Source organism: Alexandromys fortis, unplaced genomic scaffold (genome assembly GCF_014885135.2).
Source record: "Alexandromys fortis isolate MF-2015 unplaced genomic scaffold, M_Fortis_MF-2015_v1.1 scaffold_19, whole genome shotgun sequence".
In the NCBI taxonomy this organism is placed as follows: domain Eukaryota; kingdom Metazoa; phylum Chordata; class Mammalia; order Rodentia; family Cricetidae; genus Alexandromys; species Alexandromys fortis.
Genome location: NW_026067890.1, coordinates 17,435,444 through 17,456,948, shown reverse-complemented (window position 1 = coordinate 17,456,948; position 21,505 = coordinate 17,435,444). Strand labels below are relative to the sequence as shown.

General features: G+C 36.2%; 1 protein-coding gene across 4 annotated transcripts in view; it reads right to left on the bottom strand.

Moving 5' to 3' along the window:
• Positions 1-1,011: 1,011 nt before the first annotated feature.
• The window catches only part of Ube2d3 (ubiquitin conjugating enzyme E2 D3), a 27,858-nt gene continuing 7,364 nt past the window's right edge, over positions 1,012-21,505 (bottom strand). For all 4 annotated transcript variants that reach the window (XM_050138899.1, XM_050139684.1, XM_050138168.1 and 1 more), the window contains exons 3-8: positions 12,489-12,552; positions 12,357-12,388; positions 8,022-8,099; positions 7,533-7,638; positions 4,420-4,513; positions 1,012-2,493 (exon numbers count right to left, since the gene is read on the bottom strand). In XM_050138899.1, coding sequence (XP_049994856.1) covers positions 2,448-2,493; positions 4,420-4,513; positions 7,533-7,638; positions 8,022-8,099; positions 12,357-12,388; positions 12,489-12,552 — 420 coding nt within the window. In that variant the 3' untranslated portion in view covers positions 1,012-2,447. The remainder of the gene's footprint in view (positions 2,494-4,419; positions 4,514-7,532; positions 7,639-8,021; positions 8,100-12,356; positions 12,389-12,488; positions 12,553-21,505) is intronic.

Sequence of the window (21,505 nt, the reverse complement as noted above, 5' to 3'; positions counted from 1 at the left end):
ACCAATATCCGACCTCATACTCACTTTAGTCCTATACCTGGCACTATTGATACCACACACTACTGGGTAGGGTAGAGAGCAAATTCTTGGATTCTTTTGAAAATCTCATCAAGGGTGGTGATCCCAAGTCCAGTGTCCATACATTCAGAATGTTGGTTTTCCAGGTACTCTGTTCTCTTAAACCTGGAGAAGCCTCTATGGCTTATTCCCTTAGAAGCGACATGAAATGTTGTATAAAGCATCAAGTCAAAGAGCGAGAACTGGACATACCCATTAGTTCTGATGATCAGTTTAAGGAAGTTGTCTCTGTAAATACCAAGACAAAACAAAATACCCATCTATTTGAAAGCCAATCAGGGATCCACTGCTTTATAAAGTGTTTTTCATATTTAGCTTTCAAAACATAAGCCCACTAATAAAGCTGTTTTGAGTAAGAGTCTCAGAAAGGATCATTTTTGGGACAAAGTCAAAGAATACTATTCTTACCCTTGTGGGAACACTTTTCACAATCTGAACCCAAAAGTTTTAATTAGCATTGATACCTACACCCCAAAGGACCCATGATTTAAACAAAAAGTAAAAATGGGGGTAAGGGGGAGATTCACTGGAGTGAATAAATGAAACTGGTTATTTCCCAATATACTTATTACAGTATAAAGCCAGAACATCTTCAGAAGGCATGCACTTCACTTCCAGTTTAGAGAAGAACCTTAAGCCAACAAATCATGTCCAAATTACATATTTAAATGTTTATAAAAAATTAAGCTTTTACATTTATTTCTAGCTTTCCACATGTGTGCAGACAAGGAGTAAGATTGCACATAAATATAAGCAGTGCAAAAATGTGGAAGTGGAGACATTACATGTGCTAGAAATCAAATACAAGATTAAGAAAAAGCAACAAAAAGTCAAAGCTAGATAAAGTGAAACTACAGGTTCAGAATTATTAATGGTAATGCCCTTATTACTACAGAAGATTTACTGGCACAGATATCACTTGTCAAACAAACATCCAATAGCATTGATTTTTATTCATTCATGTTAAGTCACCTGAAATGGTATCTGTTGCATTTAAATGCTCATTAATGTAAATGGCTGAACAAATCCATCTCAATGGATAGTCAATATCCCACAGTTAAGTCACTTCAACACAGCCTCATGACAACTCCCACACCAAAACAGTACTTTATTTTGTAAATTTTGACCCATTATTACTCCCAAGTTATATATATATATATATATATATTCAGCTGTTAAGTGTACAAGATGAAGAAATTTTAGTTAGAAGGGGATGCACCTGGAAAATAAATTTCTTAAACTCCATATACATGTTTCAAACCTGCTGAGTCCCAAGTCCATTTTGAACTCTAGGGCTGCCAGAATTACGTGCAGCATATTAAAGCTGCACTATTTGAATAGCTTATTAATTCTGCATAAATCAGGTCAAGCAATGTGTCAACCTGTAACAGACTGCGCACTTTAACTGAACATGGTAATATATTCACTCTTTTGAACTTTACATCATCATTTGATGTCAAACAATGAAGCAAATCCCAACAGTATATACAAAAACAGCTTTGCATTTACAAAGGATTGTTTCCCATACTGATTAATCCAGGCAGCTAACTCATTGGTTTATGCAACTTTATTGAAGAAAAATAAATCAATTACTAGGAGAGCTATTAGTTGATCACTCATCCATTGACAACTCGCATCATTTATTCAGTGCTATATTAAACAGTATTGGAAGATAGATTAACTAATAGCTCCAAGCCTCCTAACAATTTAAATGAAAATTACAAAATGTTTTTTGAGACCCTATTTTGGAATACAAAGGGTGTTTGACTTCCAATTTCCATTCTCTGTAGAACAAGAACAGGTCATTCCTTTATTGACATGCATAAAATACATCACATTTTCTGTTCTGCTGATGCTATAATTCAATACCAATTCTCCAGCCACATCAGTTATGAGCATAAAGTATATCATGTAACCTCATATCTCTAACAGTGGAGGGCTTAAACAAGAATGGATGCGCTAGAATAATGCTTCCTTGGATGTGACAGCTGAGCATCCATCTCCCTCCCCCTCAGATGGTTTCTTCAGCAAGTTAGAGCAGTGAGGATTGGTTTAGTCTCATAACCAAGTTAGAGTGAAGACATTGGCCACATAATACACATGCTCCAGTTTTAAAAAAATTTCTGAATCTTGGGCAACTGTTCTCTTGTTAACTACTTTACAGTTTCTAAAAGCAGTTATTGTCCAAAGCTGGAAGAACTTAAGTCTTCTCAGATGAGCATGTGAATGAATGGAGGGAGGTAAACAAAAATAAAATTAAAAAAGATGAGGTCTGATAGGGGAGCAGCCGGATAAGAAAATCAAAAAAGGAACAGTAATTTAAAGTTTATTCCAGCTATAATGCAGGTTATTCTGACTTTAAGGTAGCATCACATGGCATACTTCTGAGTCCATTCCCGAGATATTCTGTTGTACCTGTAAATAAACAAGTAAGATATTAAAAAATAAAACTGAAAGAATTGTTAGTATTGTAAAGGCAAGGGAAACACTTCTGTTACCTGTGGATTTATCATGTCACCTGTAATGGTTATAGTAGATTAAAAGTCAACAAGAAACAGAAATAGCAGCACCAGTACAGTATGGAAGATGAGAGCCATGGAAATAGTGTTCTCTCACTAAATAAAAGTGGTGCTGAGATTGGGAGGCTTAACAAGGACCTCCCACCAATAAGGTAGTATACTATCAAAGTTCAAGTTGGTTGTATACTCTAATTTTCACACATTTAAAAAACTACAGTTCATTACTGTCACAACAGTATACACATGTTGTGTATCAATAGAAATTTTGGCCAATGTCAGAACATTTGCCTATGTTACTGAAAAATCATATTTGAAACCTAGACTGAGAAGTTAGTTAAATATTGAAAGAAAATTGCCTTTGAAACTTAGAAGACATTGGAAAGGGTGATAAAACAGTAACTTTCAAGAAACAGGCTTCAGTGGTTATTTTAAATTAAAAATTTAGTAGCAATGACTGCTGTTAATCCCCACTGAGACCTGCTAAATAAAGAATGAATGCACTTTCTAGGAGTGCAACCACGTTTCCGTTCAAGATCAACAGATAATTCATCAGTGAGCCAGGTTATTACTGAGAAAGATCACCAGTACTGACAAATATCATTTCTCCCCTACAGTACACACCCATATCATACAGGCTATTTATTTACCCCAACAAAAAAGTGACAAAAGCTTTTAAGAAATAAGCATGTAACAAAGGACAGCGGAAAATTGAATACTAGTTTCTTCTCAAACCAAGTGTATACAGTTCAACTATTTTTCTACAGCTCAACATAAATTTTTTTCTAGCAATTTAAAGTTACAGGATTTAGAAAACCCTCCTCAAACAGCCAGCACTTTAAAACGAATTAGCATACAAAGAGCCACAAAATACAGCTAACATTAATTCATGCTTGTCAGTAATAAACATTTAGTCTGGATGCTGAGGTTTAAGCTTTTCTCTTATATTACCACTATCTTCCTGGTAAAATCTGAGTAAAAACCACATTCGACAGACAGTATCGACACAAAGTTTATGAACACCATGGTAATTTAGTATAGGATGAAGATACTCTTACATTTCTACTTCTTACTAAAGCTATATAACTGCTTTGCCATGCAATAATCTCAAGCAGTAATGAAGACTGAGTATATACTTTTCACACTAACAGAGATCAAGCAGTTAAAATAGTTGTCAGAAAACTGCCACATCTGTTACCTTTGGTTAGTTAATAGTGCCTTAAAGCATGCAGCACTCAAGTGCTGGCAGTACCATAAATAAGCGCACCATAGAGTGCAGATCCTCTTACCCTACAACATAGCGTATTTCTCTGTCCACTCTCTTGCTAACCTATTGTACCTAATTGAACAAGCACACTTAGCATTAATTATAACATACGAAAGTTAAATGGTTAAGCTGAACATAAGATAATTCAAATATTTGATAGATTTAGACCAAAAATTTTACATTAGTACTATTTATTTTGAGAAACATTGAACAAAAAGTGCTTTATTTTCCCCAAATTCAGTAATTATACAAGTGTTTAAAACATTAGGAAACAAATTTCAAAGGAGTTACTCACTGTCATATATGCTAAGACCATTTATTTACTTGGCATGGTCTCATTAGGTAGCCCCAGCCCAGCTCCAAACTTCTAAATGCTCCAGTCTCAGCCATTATGCTGGCCCTTGTTGTTTTCTTAATTGTTTTATAGTAACTACTTTACCAGAAACAAATATAAAAAGTACTGTCTCAAATTTCAGCAAACTAAATAAATTAGCCCAACCCATTAAAAACAAACAATCCCATTGTTTACAGTCATTTATTAAACAACTTCGTACTTACTTATCTCTGTCTGTTTTATAGATCCGTGCAATCTCTGGCACTAGGGGGTCATCTGGGTTTGGATCACATAGCAGAGAACAAATGGATAAAAGAACTACCAAAAAAAAAAAAAAAGCAGTTTCAGGCATTAGGATAAGCAAATGTTAGAACTTAAAAACATATTCCAGACCCCAAGTCATACTTTTATTAGTCTATACCATTCTCAAGAAAGTTCTACAGAAAAGAATTTTCTATAAATAAGAACTATTAGAAACAAAAATCTATTGGCACCAGTCAGTAATGATTACGCCAAATAAGTTTTTAAGGTAGTAGCCTACCCTCCCCAATCAACCTATGAGAGGCTATATTCAAGGATTTCTTGGTACTTTGAGAGAATACAAAACTCTATTAACACCACATCCTACTATTTTTAGTGTCAAGGCTTGGCCAAAATAAACAAAAATCCCAAAGAGACCCATTCTTTGATCTACAGTAGAAAATGTTTCTCACAAAAACTACAAGTTGCTCCACTAGATGTTTTATTTTCTTAAATCTGAAGAAGAAACCACTGTCCCTACAGGATGATGAAGTGTTATTTCTGTGATAGAGCAAGCCTTCAGTTCTAACTCTTACTCTGATTGGTCTGTTCTACACAGGTTTAGAAAATGCTAAGTGTCAGAAGATACCAGATGTTTTTTGAATACCTGCTATGTTCTATAGTAACATTTATTAACAAAGGCCATTCATTACACATATAAATGCCTTCAGTGGGGCTGGAGAGATGGCTCAGTGGTTAAGAGCACTGATTGTTCTTCCACAGGTCCTGAGTTCAATTCCCAGCAACCACATGGTGGCTCACAACCACCTGTAATAAATCTGGTGCCAACTTCTGGCCTGCAGGGACACATGCAGGCAGAACATTGTATACATAATAAATAAATCTAAAAAAAAAAAAATGCCTTCAGTGGTTCAAACAACCACTGAATAAAATCGAACAGCCCGACAAGTAAATGCGACATAAGATAAATATGTATGTTAACAGCAGCACTTACAAGTCAAAATTAAAATGAGTGGGCATCAAAAAATAAAATACAGTTAACTCAAAAAAAAGGTCAGTTTCTAATTCTGAAATATTAGTGTAATATATATAAAACAAGTAACATCTATCAACTCAGTCTGCATTTGTAGAAATACAGTTCAGAATTATAGTACATCACAGCACAAAACAAAACAAAAAAAAATAAGAACTTGGCATTTAGATGATAAGAAAACACTACTGACAGATTTAAAATTTAGGTTAAAAAAATTAATTAAAAAAAAAAAATTGCACCAGGTGATGATGGCACAAACCTTTAATCCCAGCACTCAGGAGGCAGAGGCAAGAATATCTCTTTGAGTTTGAGGCCAGCCTGATCTACAGAGCGAGTTCCAGCATAGTGAGAGCTGTTACACAGAGAAACCCTGTCTCAAAAAACCAAAACCAAACAAAAATAAAAACGGGGTAATACTGCAAAATAGCTTTAGAGAGTCAAATGCATTTCAACAATCATATAAAGAAATCTTTGTGTCACATGCTGCCTGTAAACAAAACATTTGTTTAATCTGCATTTACTCACATAAAACACTTTGGTAAAAAACAAAAACTAACAATCATCCCAAGTTTTAGAAATGGTACATTTCAGCATGGAATCTGAAAATAATGATCAATATAGAGGAGCTGACATCAAATTCTAATTACTAGCATAAAAATTTGACTCTAACATAAGAAAAATTAAGACAATACCCAAGCCTGTAAATATTAAAAGCCAGAATTTCATCATTAAAAAGTTTTGTATACAATTTAACTTGCAGAGTGGAAATGTCAAAATTTACTTGTCATTTTAAAACCAGCAGCGGCTGAAGAGGAGGAACTATCTCCGCTGGGGTATCCCTGGAGATCTGAGAACTTGTTAGGCTTAACATACTTCTATTTAAAGTAGATCAGATTTTATATAGCAATCTTCCCCAAATTCCCTAATTATAGAGAATTATTATTAGACACAAAGCAACTATCACAGGTAAGTAACACCCAACTAAAGGTATGTTCAAATACAGAAGCTCCACACCAGATGTTTGCTAGAGTAGAAAACTTTAAAGATTTAAAAGCTGTATCAATCATGTCTGGCTATATTTTCCTATCCTTCCTAAAAGGTGTTAAGAGGGGCTAAAGAAATGGTCCAAGCAATTCAGAGCACACACTGGAGGACAGCTTGAGTTTCCTAACATTCATTCTTGGTGTCTCACAGTTGCCTGTTAAGTAATAGCTCCTGGGATCTGGCATTCCCTTCTGCACTCCAAGAGCACCTGCATTCATGTCTATATTACAACCCACACACCCACAATCAAATAGTTTAGTAACAGAAGAACAAAGTTTGTTAAAAAATTAATTTGAAGACTGAGGCAACAGCTCACTAGTTTTGGCTGTACAAAGACTTGATTTCAAATTCTCAGCATTCACGTAAAAACACCGGGAGTCACTAGTTCTGTCTACTTGTATCCCAGCATTGGTGGGTGGAGACAAAGTAGACACTGAGTTATTGTAAACTTCTGGTTCAATGACAGAACCTGTCCTAATAAAATAAAGGTAGAAAAGAGAAGACAACTCTGGCTTCTGTATGCACCATTAACACACTAAATCAAACTTTGCTATTATGTGAAAACTTAGGCAAATGCCTTCCCCCAACACAGTTTAACTTCTGACAAAAATGCCTTTAGTTTCTTTTCAGTGATGGAAGTAAAAACAACCAAAAACACTCACTAAATTGGTTTTCTAAGATACTGTATCACACATTCCCAGTCTGGTCTCAGATTCTGTGTGCAGCCAAGGATGACCTTGATTTCAGACCCTCCCACCCCCACTATTGCACTATTGTTTAGGCATGTACCCACACCTAGTTTATAAAGGACTGAAAAAAGACTGAATGGTAGGCTTTGGCATGCTACACAAGCACTCTAAACCAACTAAGCTATAGTTATCTCCAGCCCTGAAAACAGCTTTTTATTAAAATGGTGGCACAATAAAAATATTTATTCAAGCAGATTCAAGGATAAAGCCTTAACTGTTAGAAAATCAGTAGCTAAAACTGTTATTTTACCTTTAGAAATAGTTAAAGCAGGAGACCACTGTGATCTTAGAATATCAAGACAAATGCTGCCATTACTGTTAATATTTGGATGATAAATTCTTGTTGTAAATGCAACCTAAAAACAAAACACACAGTAAAACTTTTAGATAGTTTTTCCAAATAAAACGAGTACCTTACATATTTTTTACAGAAATCAAATTTGTGTCTAATTAATTAGATGTTAAGAATCAGCAATAGTTCAGTATGGTGGCATGCTCTTAACCTTAGCCCTTGGAAAGTGGATAGAGGAATCCCAGAACAGTCTAATAGGAATCATTCTGCAAATACAGCTTAATTCTCTGTGTATTATTTTTATTCAACAATAATCAAAGCTCAAGCCTCAATTACACAGAAACCTGTATTTCTTTTTTTCTTTTTAGAAACCTGTATTTCTTTGACCATTTTATACTCTTCTAAAACAATCCATAAACTAACAAATGTCTGAGAGATAATACTTGCCTTAGGTGGTTTGAAGGGGTAGTCTGTAGGAAAATGAATTGTCAAAAAGAATACACCACCTTGATATGGGCTGTCATTCTGTGAAGAGAGAAATAGGCTTAATATGCCAAGACAGTTCCTTTAAAAAAAGGTTCATTTTTTTTAATGAACCAAAATTACCTGCTGTTTACACTGCAATGAAGAAACTGAAATTATTGCGCCCTTCAATCCAGTTCATACTAATGGAGAAACAAAGTTTACTATAAAGTAAAGAACCCAATTAACAGACTAAAAAGCAGGCAAAAAGGCTGTCACTCTATGTCCAAGCTATTCCCAGCCCTTATACTATTTTTGTTTTCTCAGCCAAGATCTTGTCGCCCCAAGCTGATTTTCTTTATCTTTCATAAGTACAGGCATTATATATAGGATACCACCAGTGCTCTCTGCAAAATGCTCACCCCCCAAAAAAAAAAAAGCCCCAGATTGGAAAACACATGAATACTGCATGAAAAAAATTAAGGTACCCAAAATGAGAAACATCAATTTATGAGATGAATTAATCTATGGGGCTGGTGGATGAGATGGTTCAGTTGGTAAAGGTTGCCTACCACCACACCAGATGACCCGAGTTCAATCCCTAGAATCCCATGGAAGGAATGGTTCAGAGAGCTGACTTCCACAGGCTGTTCTCTTTCATACAGGCACCACAATACATTCACATGTATATGCACATCCACACAATATGTTCAATGAAAACAATTCAATAAAGACCCATTTAGGCAAAACCAAATACTTAAAAAAAAAAAAAAAACAAAGGGTTAAAGTATTTCAATGATATACTAATCCCACCCTATGATGACAAAACCCAAACCAAAGGAACAAAAAATTACTTTGAACTGATTGACGTCAACCTTCGAAATTGAGAATAGATTCTTTAGACTCTTTCTACCTTAAGTTTTGTTCCTCTTAGTTTCTTTTGCTCCCTCAACAATTTCCCTCATGAAATTTTACATGTGTCTACACACCCCTTTTCTGCTTCTAACCTCTGACCTCCCATGTTTCAGTATGTTTTCTTCTACAGTGTGTTTACTCACTCCTGGGCACAATTCTCAAGCCTACTTCCCACATGCATTCCAATCTCAATTCTTCTATCTTCCTCAATCCCATTCTTCCCCAACCACAAGAGAAAGCAGAAACCCAGAATCTCAGAGATAATTCTTACTCTCTCATTTGATTCACAGCTCTAAAGAACTGGAAGACTTGTCAGGTATAGTAGCTTATGCCTGTCATCTCTGTACTTGAAAGGTTGAGGCAGAAGGTTTGCTGTGAGTTTGAAGGCAGCTTGAGATAAAAAGTTCTTGCCCAGCCTTGATCACACAGTAAAGTGAAACATTGTCTTCCAAAGACACCACCATGTACTCTCTACTTTTAAATTTATCATAGTAATCTCTATAGTAGTGTCATAACGGTAATAAAACGCTCACACACCTTCCTCTATTTGGAATATCACATCTTCCACACTAGTCAATGTACCATTCTGATAATTTAGTCATACTTCCCTCTTCAATTGAACCACAAGCTCTCTTTTATAGAGCAGTAACTATTATAGTATGAAATAATATATGTGAAATAGAACAATAAGCCCTGTGAACTGTTTTATCTCAGATTTCCTTTATAGTCGATCATGCTTAACCCATTACTAACAATACAAGATTCTCTTCTACAGTTAGGCCACAGACTAAGGTGGAAGTAGTTTCCCAATCTTTATCACCCTTGCAAATTAAAAAGATTAAGCACATGAGTATCAAAAGTAACAGATAAGAAACATTCCTTCTGATGACATGAAACATTACTGAGGACTAATGCTAATATAGTGCGATGGTCCCTTCTCTTTCCTACATTTAAATTACAACTAGCAACCTTCAACCAATCTTTGTGGTTCCAATTATCTTCAGAAAGAATAAGCCAGTACACACCATACTAACTTTACATGTTTATGTGTAAAGTTCAACGACTCAAAGGCATTTCTTGAGTATAACTCACTAAAATTCAAGTTCTTTATTAAAACATTAAGTAAAAATTTAAAACGAACCAAAATCTTTACATACAGTCCAATTCAATCATGTTAACTGACCTTAGTACTACAAAGAAAATTATTTTTACTACCCAGATGTCCTTGGCAACCTGCAACTTATGAGGTGTGATGTTATCACGTCCCCTGTTTCAGTTTACAAGTATAGGTTTACAAAAATATTCATAAGTGAAAGTATGGGCACTCCCCCCCATAGTTGAAAGAAATATGAAACTGGAGAAAAGTATGAAATGGGCATAGTACAGCATACAGCAGGTATCTATTCCACTTAAAAAGAGATAGTAAACCAGGTGATGGTGACACATGCCCTTAATCCCAGCACTTGGGAGGCAGAGGTAGGCAGATCTCTGGGTTTGAGGCCAGCCTGGTTTACAGAGCTAGTTCCAACTAGGGCTGTTATAGAGAAACCCTATCTGAGAAACTAAAGTGACAGTAACTGTTACCCCATTCCTAGTCATTATGTCTGTACAGCAAGCATCTAGTCAGAGGGGCATGTTTCCCAAGCAGCAAATTTTAAAATGTCAAGTGAGTAAGCAGTCCAAGTGGACAATTCTTAACTGTCAATTCTTAACTGAACATATACAATAGGGCAGGAGACATGGCTCAGTGGTTAAGAGCACACACTCCTTTTCCGGAAGACCTAGCTCAATTCCAGCACCCTTATCAGGCAGCTCACAACTGTCTGTTAACTCAGGCGATTTGATACCTCTCAAACCTATGCAAGGGCACATACAAACGAACACAAAAATATACTACTGTGACTGAGTTAAGGGAAAAAAAAAGCACTTAATAAAAAACAAGACAAGACAAGACAAGACAGACAGACAGACAGACAGACAGACAGAAAGAAAGGAAGGAAGAAAGAAAGGAAGAAAAAAGTCCTTGTGGCCTCTCTGTAGTTAAGATAAGACAGACCAATATTATTCAAAACCGAATACCAGCCTGGTTCCCTAATTTTACTTAATCTACTTTTAATTATAATCTCACATTTACTCTAGAATTCCCATCATTCCGGAAAGTCAAGGATTTCTCCTTCTGTGTACTTTATTATCTACTCCAGTATCTTACTACTTTCTAACATGTTTACATTACCTACTCTCTCTTAAAGTACCTGAAGACTATCAGAGACTATTATTTATTCATATTTTTAATTCCAACACACAACATAGCAGGCGCTCACATTCAATACGGTAGAAAATGACTGTTATTAAAATCAGACCAGGTAAGGTGACTCATGCCTAAGATAGGAAGGTTGCTAAAAAAAAAAATCTGAGTACATCCTGGATTACAACATTAAGACTGAATTAAACAAAACAAACTGCAAATAAGACACTAACTTTTTAAAAATCAAGAATGAGCTAAACATGAGGCACAATCCTGTAACTCATTAGGCTGAGGCAGGAATTTAAGAACAGCCCCAAACTGTCACAAAAAAGATCCGTCTTGGGCCTATGAAATGACTCAGAGAAAAAGGGCACAAGCCTAAGCTAACTCAAGCATTCAAAACTAGTAAGTCTGTGTCTATGATTTGGTAGCTTGTTGGTACTCCAAAAGAAAAGCCTGGTACAACCTACTTTTTCCCTACCCAATACATCAATCACAGTAATGTAAATACACTACCGCCAAAAAGCAAAAAAGTTCAGTACATATGCAACTTGACCCTAAGTTAAAAATAAAATAAAGGTTATTTGTGCCAAGACATAATCTTACTCCATGCTGTTTTTAGAGCACTTTTATTCAAAATATCAAGCTCTGCCTTAATACATTCAAATTTTGTCTCAAGTCTCAAGGGGTGTGTGTGTGTGTGTGTGTGTGTGTGAGAGAGAGAGAGAGAGAGAGAGAGAGAGAGAGAGAGAGAGAGGGGAGAGAGAGAGAGAGCGCGCGCGCGCACGAATGACCAAAATAACACAAGCCAACCACATTCATTCTTGGCAGTTTCAATGCTTTGAGAACAACCCATGGGAGAATAAACTGCTTTCTTAGAAGCTTAATGACTACTTTTATCACCGTACAGAAAGCCAAGACAGAAGCAAAACGAGGAATTTGGTGGGTTCAGAGATGATAGGTACTACAGAATATGATCACAAATATACATTTAAGGAAGGACTTATTTCTTATTCTTTTAAAAGCAGTGTTAACTATGATATACCAGAATATAGTAAGTCTATTATACTAAGGTCAAAAATCTAAAATAAAAATGTGTTAAGCGAACACTGATTTTCAATGAAAAGTGAAACTGAAAAAAACAAAAAACTAATACTTACAGGTCCCATAATTGTGGCTTGCCAATGAAACACTAGAAAAAGACGAGGGAAAACAAAACAAAAACCTCATTATTCCCAAAACATTCAACCTTTTCTGAAGTTAACTATTAAAAAGAAAACCAGTTTACTTACTGTCATCTCCAACTGGACCTGCAGAACATTGTGCTGGAGGGTCACGGGCCAAATCACTAAGTTCCTAAACCAAGACAGAAGAAGGTAGATTAAATTTAAGAAAGGAACGTGCAATCATGGTCTTTAAAAAAAAAAAAAAAAAAAGTAACATCCCATTATCAGAGGAAAGAAACCTTAATCTTAAATTAGTACCTAAAACCATCTTGGCTAGGGTTTATATTAACACCCACCCACCCATTAACTTTTTATTTTGGGAACAAAAATTGACCTCTGAACAAAATATAGTAGTAGCAGATGTCTTCAAAAGTTCAAGGCCAAGATCAATATACTGTTTGATTAAACTAACTTTCCAGACAATCTCAGATGCTCCTTGTTATGTCTCAAATCTCCCTTTCCCCAAAATTCTGACTTCATTTTCCATGTGAAACACTGCTTAGTTACATGCCCTTTATAAATAAAACTCCCTGATTAATGTAACCTATTAACTCAGTGTTCATTTTCAGTTATTCTTAAAATTCAAATGTGAGGGACTCAACTTTTCGAGGTAGAAAGATGAAATTTTCATAATTTCTTATAAATTGTGAAAATACATCTACAAAATATACATGTACGTACATACCCATCAATGATCTGCATGTACATGACAGTACTTTGTATAAAAGTAGTTTCCTTTATTAGACTTACAAAAACCGGTGATGATACAGGTTCAACCTTTACTAATGTTTTATCATCAAAACATCAAGTATAAACTCAACTCAACCCAACCTCAAAGTACTGCTGCTGCCTTCAACACCTATCTCTATGGCCCAAGGCGAGTCACCTCCCTTCAATACCTTCCTCCAATAAACACAAGTTAGCTTAAGTTCTTTATACGTTTCATACCTAAATATGGAAGTAGTCATAAACAGACCCCTCCCCCCAAAAGGCAGAATTCTATTATTACAAAAGACCAAGCACTAAAAGGCAGTGGTAGTCTAACTGCCTCACACATGCCAAGCCAAGCCCTCTCATCAACTAGCTGTATTTCCAACCTAGAATAATTTTGTTAGCAGGGCGGTGGTGGCTCACGCCTTTAATCCCAGCACTCGGGAGGCAGAGGCAGGCGGATCTCTGTGAGTTCGAGGCCAGCCTGGTCTACAAGAGCTAGTTCCAGGACAGGAACCAAAAAGCTACTGAGAAACCCTGTCTTGAAAATCCAAAAAAAAAAAAAAAATTTTTTTTTTGTTGGCTTTGGGCTCAATCTTCTAACATTAGCTAGTTTTTGGACCCTCTCTCCTTCTAAGTAGCCCAATAACATGTAGAATATGTTTTTGTTTAATCCCCGATTTTAGAAGACAATAAAGGATTATCTTGACCAATATCAACAATGTATTAATTTGCTTAACTGAAGATATTAATCTTGCAATGAAACTTACCAAACAACTCATAAGGTATAGAATATTCAGAATAAGTCCACATCCCTCAAGAATATAGAGAATGGAAGAGAAATTTCCAATTTAAATTCCAGAAAAATCAACTGCCTCGGCCAAAGAACAGAGAACCAAAGAGGAAGGCCAAAGAACCTTTTAATAGGTCTCATTAAAAGCATATAAATGTGGAAAATAAGATTATTGTACAGTAACAAATTCAAGAAACTAGTAAAAACAAAGCAGTTTTTAGTAATGTATTTTTAGTAGAATGGGATTGCCAGTGTAGAGAAAAGGCAAAAATGGCTATAGTGCTGATCTGACCCAAGACAATGTTTTTTAAATCCCTGCCCTCTTTTTTTTCCTCATAGGCGAGATTCACAATCCAGCAAATCACAATCCTAATCACACCTCCCATTCTAATGATTTAGGAGACAAAACATCATTTAATGATCAAATTTGGAGTAGAGACTGTTCCGTTTCTGACTGTACTTTCATTCACACAGCAGATTGCCTGTAGCTAACTCTTTTTGTTTTAAGACAAGCAGGCAGCAGCTGCCAGCGAGGGGAGTAAAGGGCTAAGCACTCCTCTGCAACTGAAATGTATCTCATACTGAAAATATATCCTATTTCCTACATAAACAAGCTATATGATTACCACAGAAGAGCAACACACTATCTAGAATACACATGTCATTCTACTCAGTGTTCTAGAAATCCAGAGTGCTTTTAGCTTATATCACTGAATAACTACTCATTTTGTATATAAAACGTAATGTATATGATGTATAAAAATTAAAGGGTCCAAGGTCTCAAGTATGGCTACTATACCATGTGCTATATTAAGTCAAACACTTTACGCATACAGCCATACACCATTGTTTTGAGACAGGGATCTCTCATCATGAGTCCTGGCTGGCCTGAAGCTCTTTGGCCTCAAACTCAGATTTACCCTACCCTCCCTTACTTCCCAAGTGCCGGAATTAAAGGTTGTGTGCCTTCACTCCCAGCCATATGCATGCATGTGCGCGCGTGCGCGCGCACACACACACACACACACACACTCCTTTATTGAAAGTAACTACACAACTCGAACTCATTTATGTCATGCACCATTAAAAAGAAACCTAAGTTTCAGTGAATTAAAATTTCTAAAATGACCACTGGGGATTGTTTACCTATTTGAGTCCCGTGGCCCCCAGTTTTAGATCTCCTTCCACTCAACTATTAACTGCAATAAATATGCCAGAATCAACAGGCACAGTGGTGCACACCTTTAATCCTAGCACTCAAGAGGCAGAAGTAGGCAGACCTCAAGAGTTTGAGGCTAACCTGGGATACACACACAAGACTGCCTTACAAACACAATAAATGCCAGAATGGGTATAAAGGAACTTTACTTTGCATACTTAAGTAGATGCGGCCTTGATTTCACTTATTAAAAAGCAAATTCAGGGAAAAGAATTCTCTCTTTTACATATAATTAACTCTCATTTCGTGGTTCTTTTCTTTTTCAAAACATTTATTTATTATTTATTAATTTATTATGTATACAATATTCTGTCTGCACATTAAGCCTGCAGGTCAGAAGAGGGCACCAGACCTCACTATAGATGGTTGTGAGCCACCATGTGGTTGCTGGGAATTGAACTCAGGACCTTTGGAAGAGCAGGCAATGTCCTTAACCGCTGAGCCAATATATAAGGCTTAATGACATAAGTTGATGAGACTCTTACCAACCAACTCTTACAACTTATATGAATAGATTAACACGTGCTGTTTCTGACGCCTAAATGGTATGTACCAACTAGGTATGCTATCGCAATGGTCTCTGAACAAATAGCAATGCGATATGTAAACCAGTGAGTGGGTTAAGTGAGTTAAGGCTTAAGAGTCAAAGCTCTCGGACAACAATTTCACCTCTCTATGAAAAGCTAATGGCTCATATGTTAAACATATCAGCAAAATGAGAACTTCACAAATATAGTTCAATGCCATATTATTATTAGAGGGAAATGAAAAGTTTTCTCTCTCTAGCAGTCCTGGAGACAGAACCCACTACTGCCTTCCTAAGGCAAGCTCTTTAGCACTTTACCATGGGTTATACTTCCATTCCAAACACAGCTTTTCTGAGATCATTCAAGACTTTACTTCTGTGCATTTACAGTCTGTGCCTACATGAGCTTAGGTATACGCCATCTAGATGTCCACAAAAGCCACACCTGTTATCTGATTCCCTGGACTGCAGTTATATGCTGTTTTGAGTCACCTAACATAAGGGCTAGAAAAGAACGTAGATCCTTAACAGCTAAACCATCTCTAGCCCCCAATAATATCCTTTTAAAGGAAGCACACATTTAAACTGTTGTGGCATATTCTAGCAAAAATGTAAAAGGGCTGGAAAGATGGCTCAGCAGTTAGGAGCACTAGATATTCTTGTGGGTTCAGTTCTAGCACCTGACATCCTCTTCCAATCTCTGAGGGCACTTATATACATGGTGTTCACAGATGCACACATGCACAATTCTTAAAAAACAATAATTGTCAAAAATTTGCAATAAAAAAACATACACTGAGCAATGCAGCATAAAACATGCCTTCTCTATCCCAATCCTGGGTAAAATACAAAATATTCCACCAAAACATCACAACTAATATTTTTTGCTTATACATAAGCTCTTGAAACACTGAGGCAATAAATAAAGCGACAAAGTTCCATTCTGACATGGACTTGAGCCCTCTAATTTTGTTTTTGTTTAGAGAACACTGGAAATCTTTAAAGGTCACTTAATTAGCACAGAAAAACGGTCAGTTTGGTAGAAAATGAAATCATTATGCGCATGTACTCTCATAGGCATGCAGGACCTAGACTCCATGTGGATGCTGGGAGGCATGAGCAATAAGTGCTGTTTTAAATACATTTTTTAAAAATGTCACTAAAAGGTCTCCAATTTTCTTTTTAATAAATGTTTCTTAAAAGATTAATACTAAGCAACAGTTAGGTATAGTAGCAGACACCTGTAATCTCAGTATGAAGTTTGAAGCAAGAATATCACTGGAAGTTGAAAGCAAGCACAACACTCTATCAAGAATGGGTGCATAATTCATAAGTGGATAATTCAACAATCTTTGTGGACTGACTCACTGTGTGAAGTAAAGATAATGCTAAAAAAGATTTCTGATCAGAAATAAAGCGTGAAATCAATTAAGTAAACTGGTTAACATCTAAGTGAATCAAGCAGGCAGATGGATCCCATTCAGTTCAGTTAATCAGGATATGGAAAAAAAAAATCTAAGCCGGGCGGTGGTGGCACACGCCTTTAATCCCAGCACTCGGGAGGCAGAGGCAGGCGGATCTCTGTGAGTTCGAGACCAGCCTGGTCTACAAGAGCTAGTTCCAGGACAGGCTCCAAAACCACAGAGAAACCCTGTCTCGAAAAACCAAAAAAAAAAAAAAAAAAAAAAAAAAAATCTAGGTTGGGTAGGAGAGCTAGAAACAAATTATCAAAACCTAGACATTAGAATTGGTTTTGTATACTCTGATAAAATCCTAAGAATGTACTCTGAAATAATTCAACATTAAGAAGAGATCGGTACACTCAAAGTGACTAAGAACTTCAAGTAAACACTGGACTATTACTTACCAATTAAGTAAAACCTGACCACAATAAATACTGCAAGAAAGTGAAATAACCACTTGCTCAGGAATAACCAGTCTAAGATTTAACTATACTAAAAAGTCAATTTGACAAAATAGTCCTGATACACAGGGCCAGCTGCTTATATAATTACCGAAGACCAAAAGATGAACCAACTGGTCTATAATCTTAAATCAATCCTTTATATGCTTTGCCATGAATACATACCATTCTATTTTCAACATCATTCAATGGGATAAAATTCACCCTAAACATTTAAACCTCTCATCAGTTTTGCTGAAACACTGTATCAAGAAAATTACATTAAAAAAAAAATGCTATGGGCTGGAGAGGTGGTCCAGTAGTTCCCACTACCAGGCAGCTCACAACTACTTCACTAACTCCAGATACAGATATTCCCAATGTCCCTTTCTAACCTTGGAAGGCACACACATACGCACAACTGGAAAACTCACCGGATAATCATACTAAAATAACAAGTTAATTACCTCAGGCAAGTCAATTATTTTATAAGGAATGTTTGAAACAAGTGTCTCAGATTTCATACATATAAAATTCTGAAACAACTGCATATACAGAAGATATCGTGGTGCCTAAGTCTAAGCATAGAATTCAGTTACATTTTATATATAACAGCTATGCCACGGGCATCTTACTTTTAGTGAAACCTGTTACAAAATGTTGGGTGCACAACCTTCCACTTAAAGCTTCAAGGTGCTCCTGAAAGTTTTGAATTTTTAGTTGAGTCTCTCTTTTCAAATACACAATCCTTCTCTCTCTCTCCCCATGGTGTTTTTTTTTTCTTTTTTGAGACAGGGTATAGACCAAGCTGGCCTCAAACTCAAGAGATCCACCTGCCTCTGCCTTCTGAGTACTGGAAAATAATTCAATCCATCAACTGCCTGAGTCATAAGCACGAGGAGGACCTGAATTAACACCCCTGGAATCCAGGCTTGGTAGTAACCCTAGCTTTAAGATAGGACAAATTATTTCCAGACCAATGAGGTCAAAGTTCTACCGAAGACCTGTCTTAAAAGTCAAGAGAATACCTGATGTTGGCCTCTGATCTCTATCAGGCACCTATCCACATGTAAACTCACAAACAAAAAATTTTTCAATGATGGTTGGCCTAAACAAAACATCTACCCAATAGCCTTAAAATTTCATTTATTATAAAGATGATCAGAAAACTGTAAAGCTGAAGTAGACTACATCAAGGCACCATCTGAGTGATAAAAGAAAACTAGTTTTCTACACACTATTTGTGAGTCAGTAAGCTTTTAAAAGCTAGCATTACCAGCCAGACAGTGGTGGCAAACATCTTTAATTCCAGCACTTGGCAGAGCCAAGTAAATCTGAGTTTGAGGCCAGTCTGGTCTACAGAATGAATTACAGGGACAGCCAGGGCTACACAGAGAAACCCTGTCTTGAAAAACCAACAAGAAAAAAAATCTAGCATTACCAATTCTTTAGAACAAAGGCAAAGGCATCACTTCAGAAGTTTCAGCTTTTTATTTCCTTTCTTGCTACTCAAATAATTTTCTTCTTTCCCCTTTAAATAATTTTTATGTGTCTATTTGCCAAATTTCCACAACCAAGACATCTCTACAGAAACAAAGATGTAAAGTCAGTAACTTCATACACCAACTTTACAGGCAACACAAATTGAGGTCGACAGTTTTAATAACAAAGGAAAGCAGTAGCATGGCTCTAATTCTAACATTTGGGAGGTGAAGACTGGAGGATTACATTCATTCTGGGATACACGTCTTAAAAATAAACAGGAGATAATGCTATTCTAATCTTGCCATTTGAGTTTTATGTAATGCGCACCAGTGATAGTCAAGTAACGCTTAAGTAAGTCTTCATGACAGGTTCACAGGATGAGCAGATCAGAACGAACCATACCAGGTGCAAAACCAGAGCTGACTGCAAGGTACCAAACATGTTAGATCTCAAAATAAAATATGAACATCTCTAAGAAACCAACAAAATTAGGCACAAGACAAAAAAAAATTAATCTTAAACTGAAAGGATTTCAAATGCGCTATACATCTTGAAAAGGGAATCGTTATGTTTGCCTGGACCTAAAATAGAGGCATTTGAGTTTTGTAGTAGGCAATGATGGATGATTAAACAGTCCTTCAAACAAACAAAAAATCAGGTATCAGAGAGGAAAACCCAGGTAAGGACACAGTCTATGAAGTTTCCTAGAAAACCAAGCACTAATATAGCTTGATATAACAAAGGATAAGTTAAGAAAAGAGTTGATCAGGCTTGATCTTTAAAAACTTCAAAAGTTTTGTCAAAGTATATTTCCAAAAGTAACGAGATACTGGAGTTTTAAAGCACAATAAACTAATTTTAGATCTGTTGAAATACACTGAAGTACGGTATTAGAAGTGATACTCTAAATCACATGTATTAGTTTGACCCACAAACTGGTATTTTTTTTAACTGTAGATCAAACAAAACACAGACAACAATGTTCATAAAATCAGCTCCCCTGAAGCTATTTGCTGTTAGTCTACATCACACCAGACTCTGAATTTACTGAGTGCAGTGCTTGGTACCTGTAGGTCTAAAGACAGCATTGGATCCCCTGGAACTCAAATAAAAAAAGGTCGAGAGCCACTACATGGACACTAGGAGCTACACCAAAGTATTCTCCGGGAATAGACATGCCACCTTTCTGATCCTAACCTATATGGTCTTAAATGAAAACTAATTGAAACAATGATTTGTTTCATGGTAAGGGGGAATATTTAGGTTGTTCTTGTCCAATTATTATGTAGACTAATGAAATCAGAAGACAGCTGTTGTAGAGTTTGGCAGCTATTAGGAGTTGCCAAAGGTTCCACACCTCTTAAAGGAGTAAAAAGACCAAATAAGAACACAAAATATCAGTAAGAATAAACCTATTTAGAAAAAATTTTTCCCTGACCTGCTTTTCTTGAAATGTGGCACACATATGGGTTAATAGGAAGAGCTAACTAAATCCATTTCCTACTTGTAAGCTATTTTTCTTTAAAAATCTGAAAGACCCAAGAAGTCAAAGAGGCCACTCTACCCTTTTCCAATCAAGAAAAGATCCTAAAAGTTCTTACATGGTCTAACTCACCTCATTAGGTTAAAATCTCACATAAGGACTGCAATCAACACTATATACCAGAATATTTTCTGAAGACTTTGTAAACAGCATAGAAAAATTGTTATTTGTATACTAAGCAAAACTCTAACAACCAGTGGCTACATTACTAAGAATAGCAACCGGTATGACCATTACATTTTCAAAAGATTATTTTTATTTTATGATTGTTTGCCTGAACGCACATGCATGTATTTGTCCAAGGAGGCCAAAAGGGAGCCTGGATGCCCTGGAACTGGAACCAAAGACAGTTATGAGCTGCCATGTGGGTGCTGGGAACTAAAGCCTCATCTTCTGCACAGTAGCCAGTGCTCCTAACTGTTGAGTTATTTCTCCAAGCTCCAAGTTTTTATTCTGATTAACATTTCTCTGAGATATTGCTAGAAGAAAGCCCATACAGTTTAAGAGGACCCTTACTTCAACAATTTTGGGATAGAGCATCTCTTGACAGTTCACTAATGAAAATATGAAATGGCCTACAGGAAGACCTACATCTAAACACAATATTGTACGTTGTTCTGTTTTTTGCATGTTTGTTACTCTATAGTGTTGGTATTTTGGCTGGTAATGGGCGATGCCAGTAAAAGCAAAGACTACAATTACAGCTGGCCAATGTATTAAAAACAAAGAACTAAAGAAAAAGTGCTGGAATAAACATGAAAGGATCTGTGCACTGAGAGCTAAGTGGAACATTTAAGGATTGTGAATAAAGCTGTACAACTCCATCAGCTAAGCTTTCATGCCTCTATCTGTTTACCTCAGACCTACGCTATGTCCCTAAATACAGCACATTACTACTATACC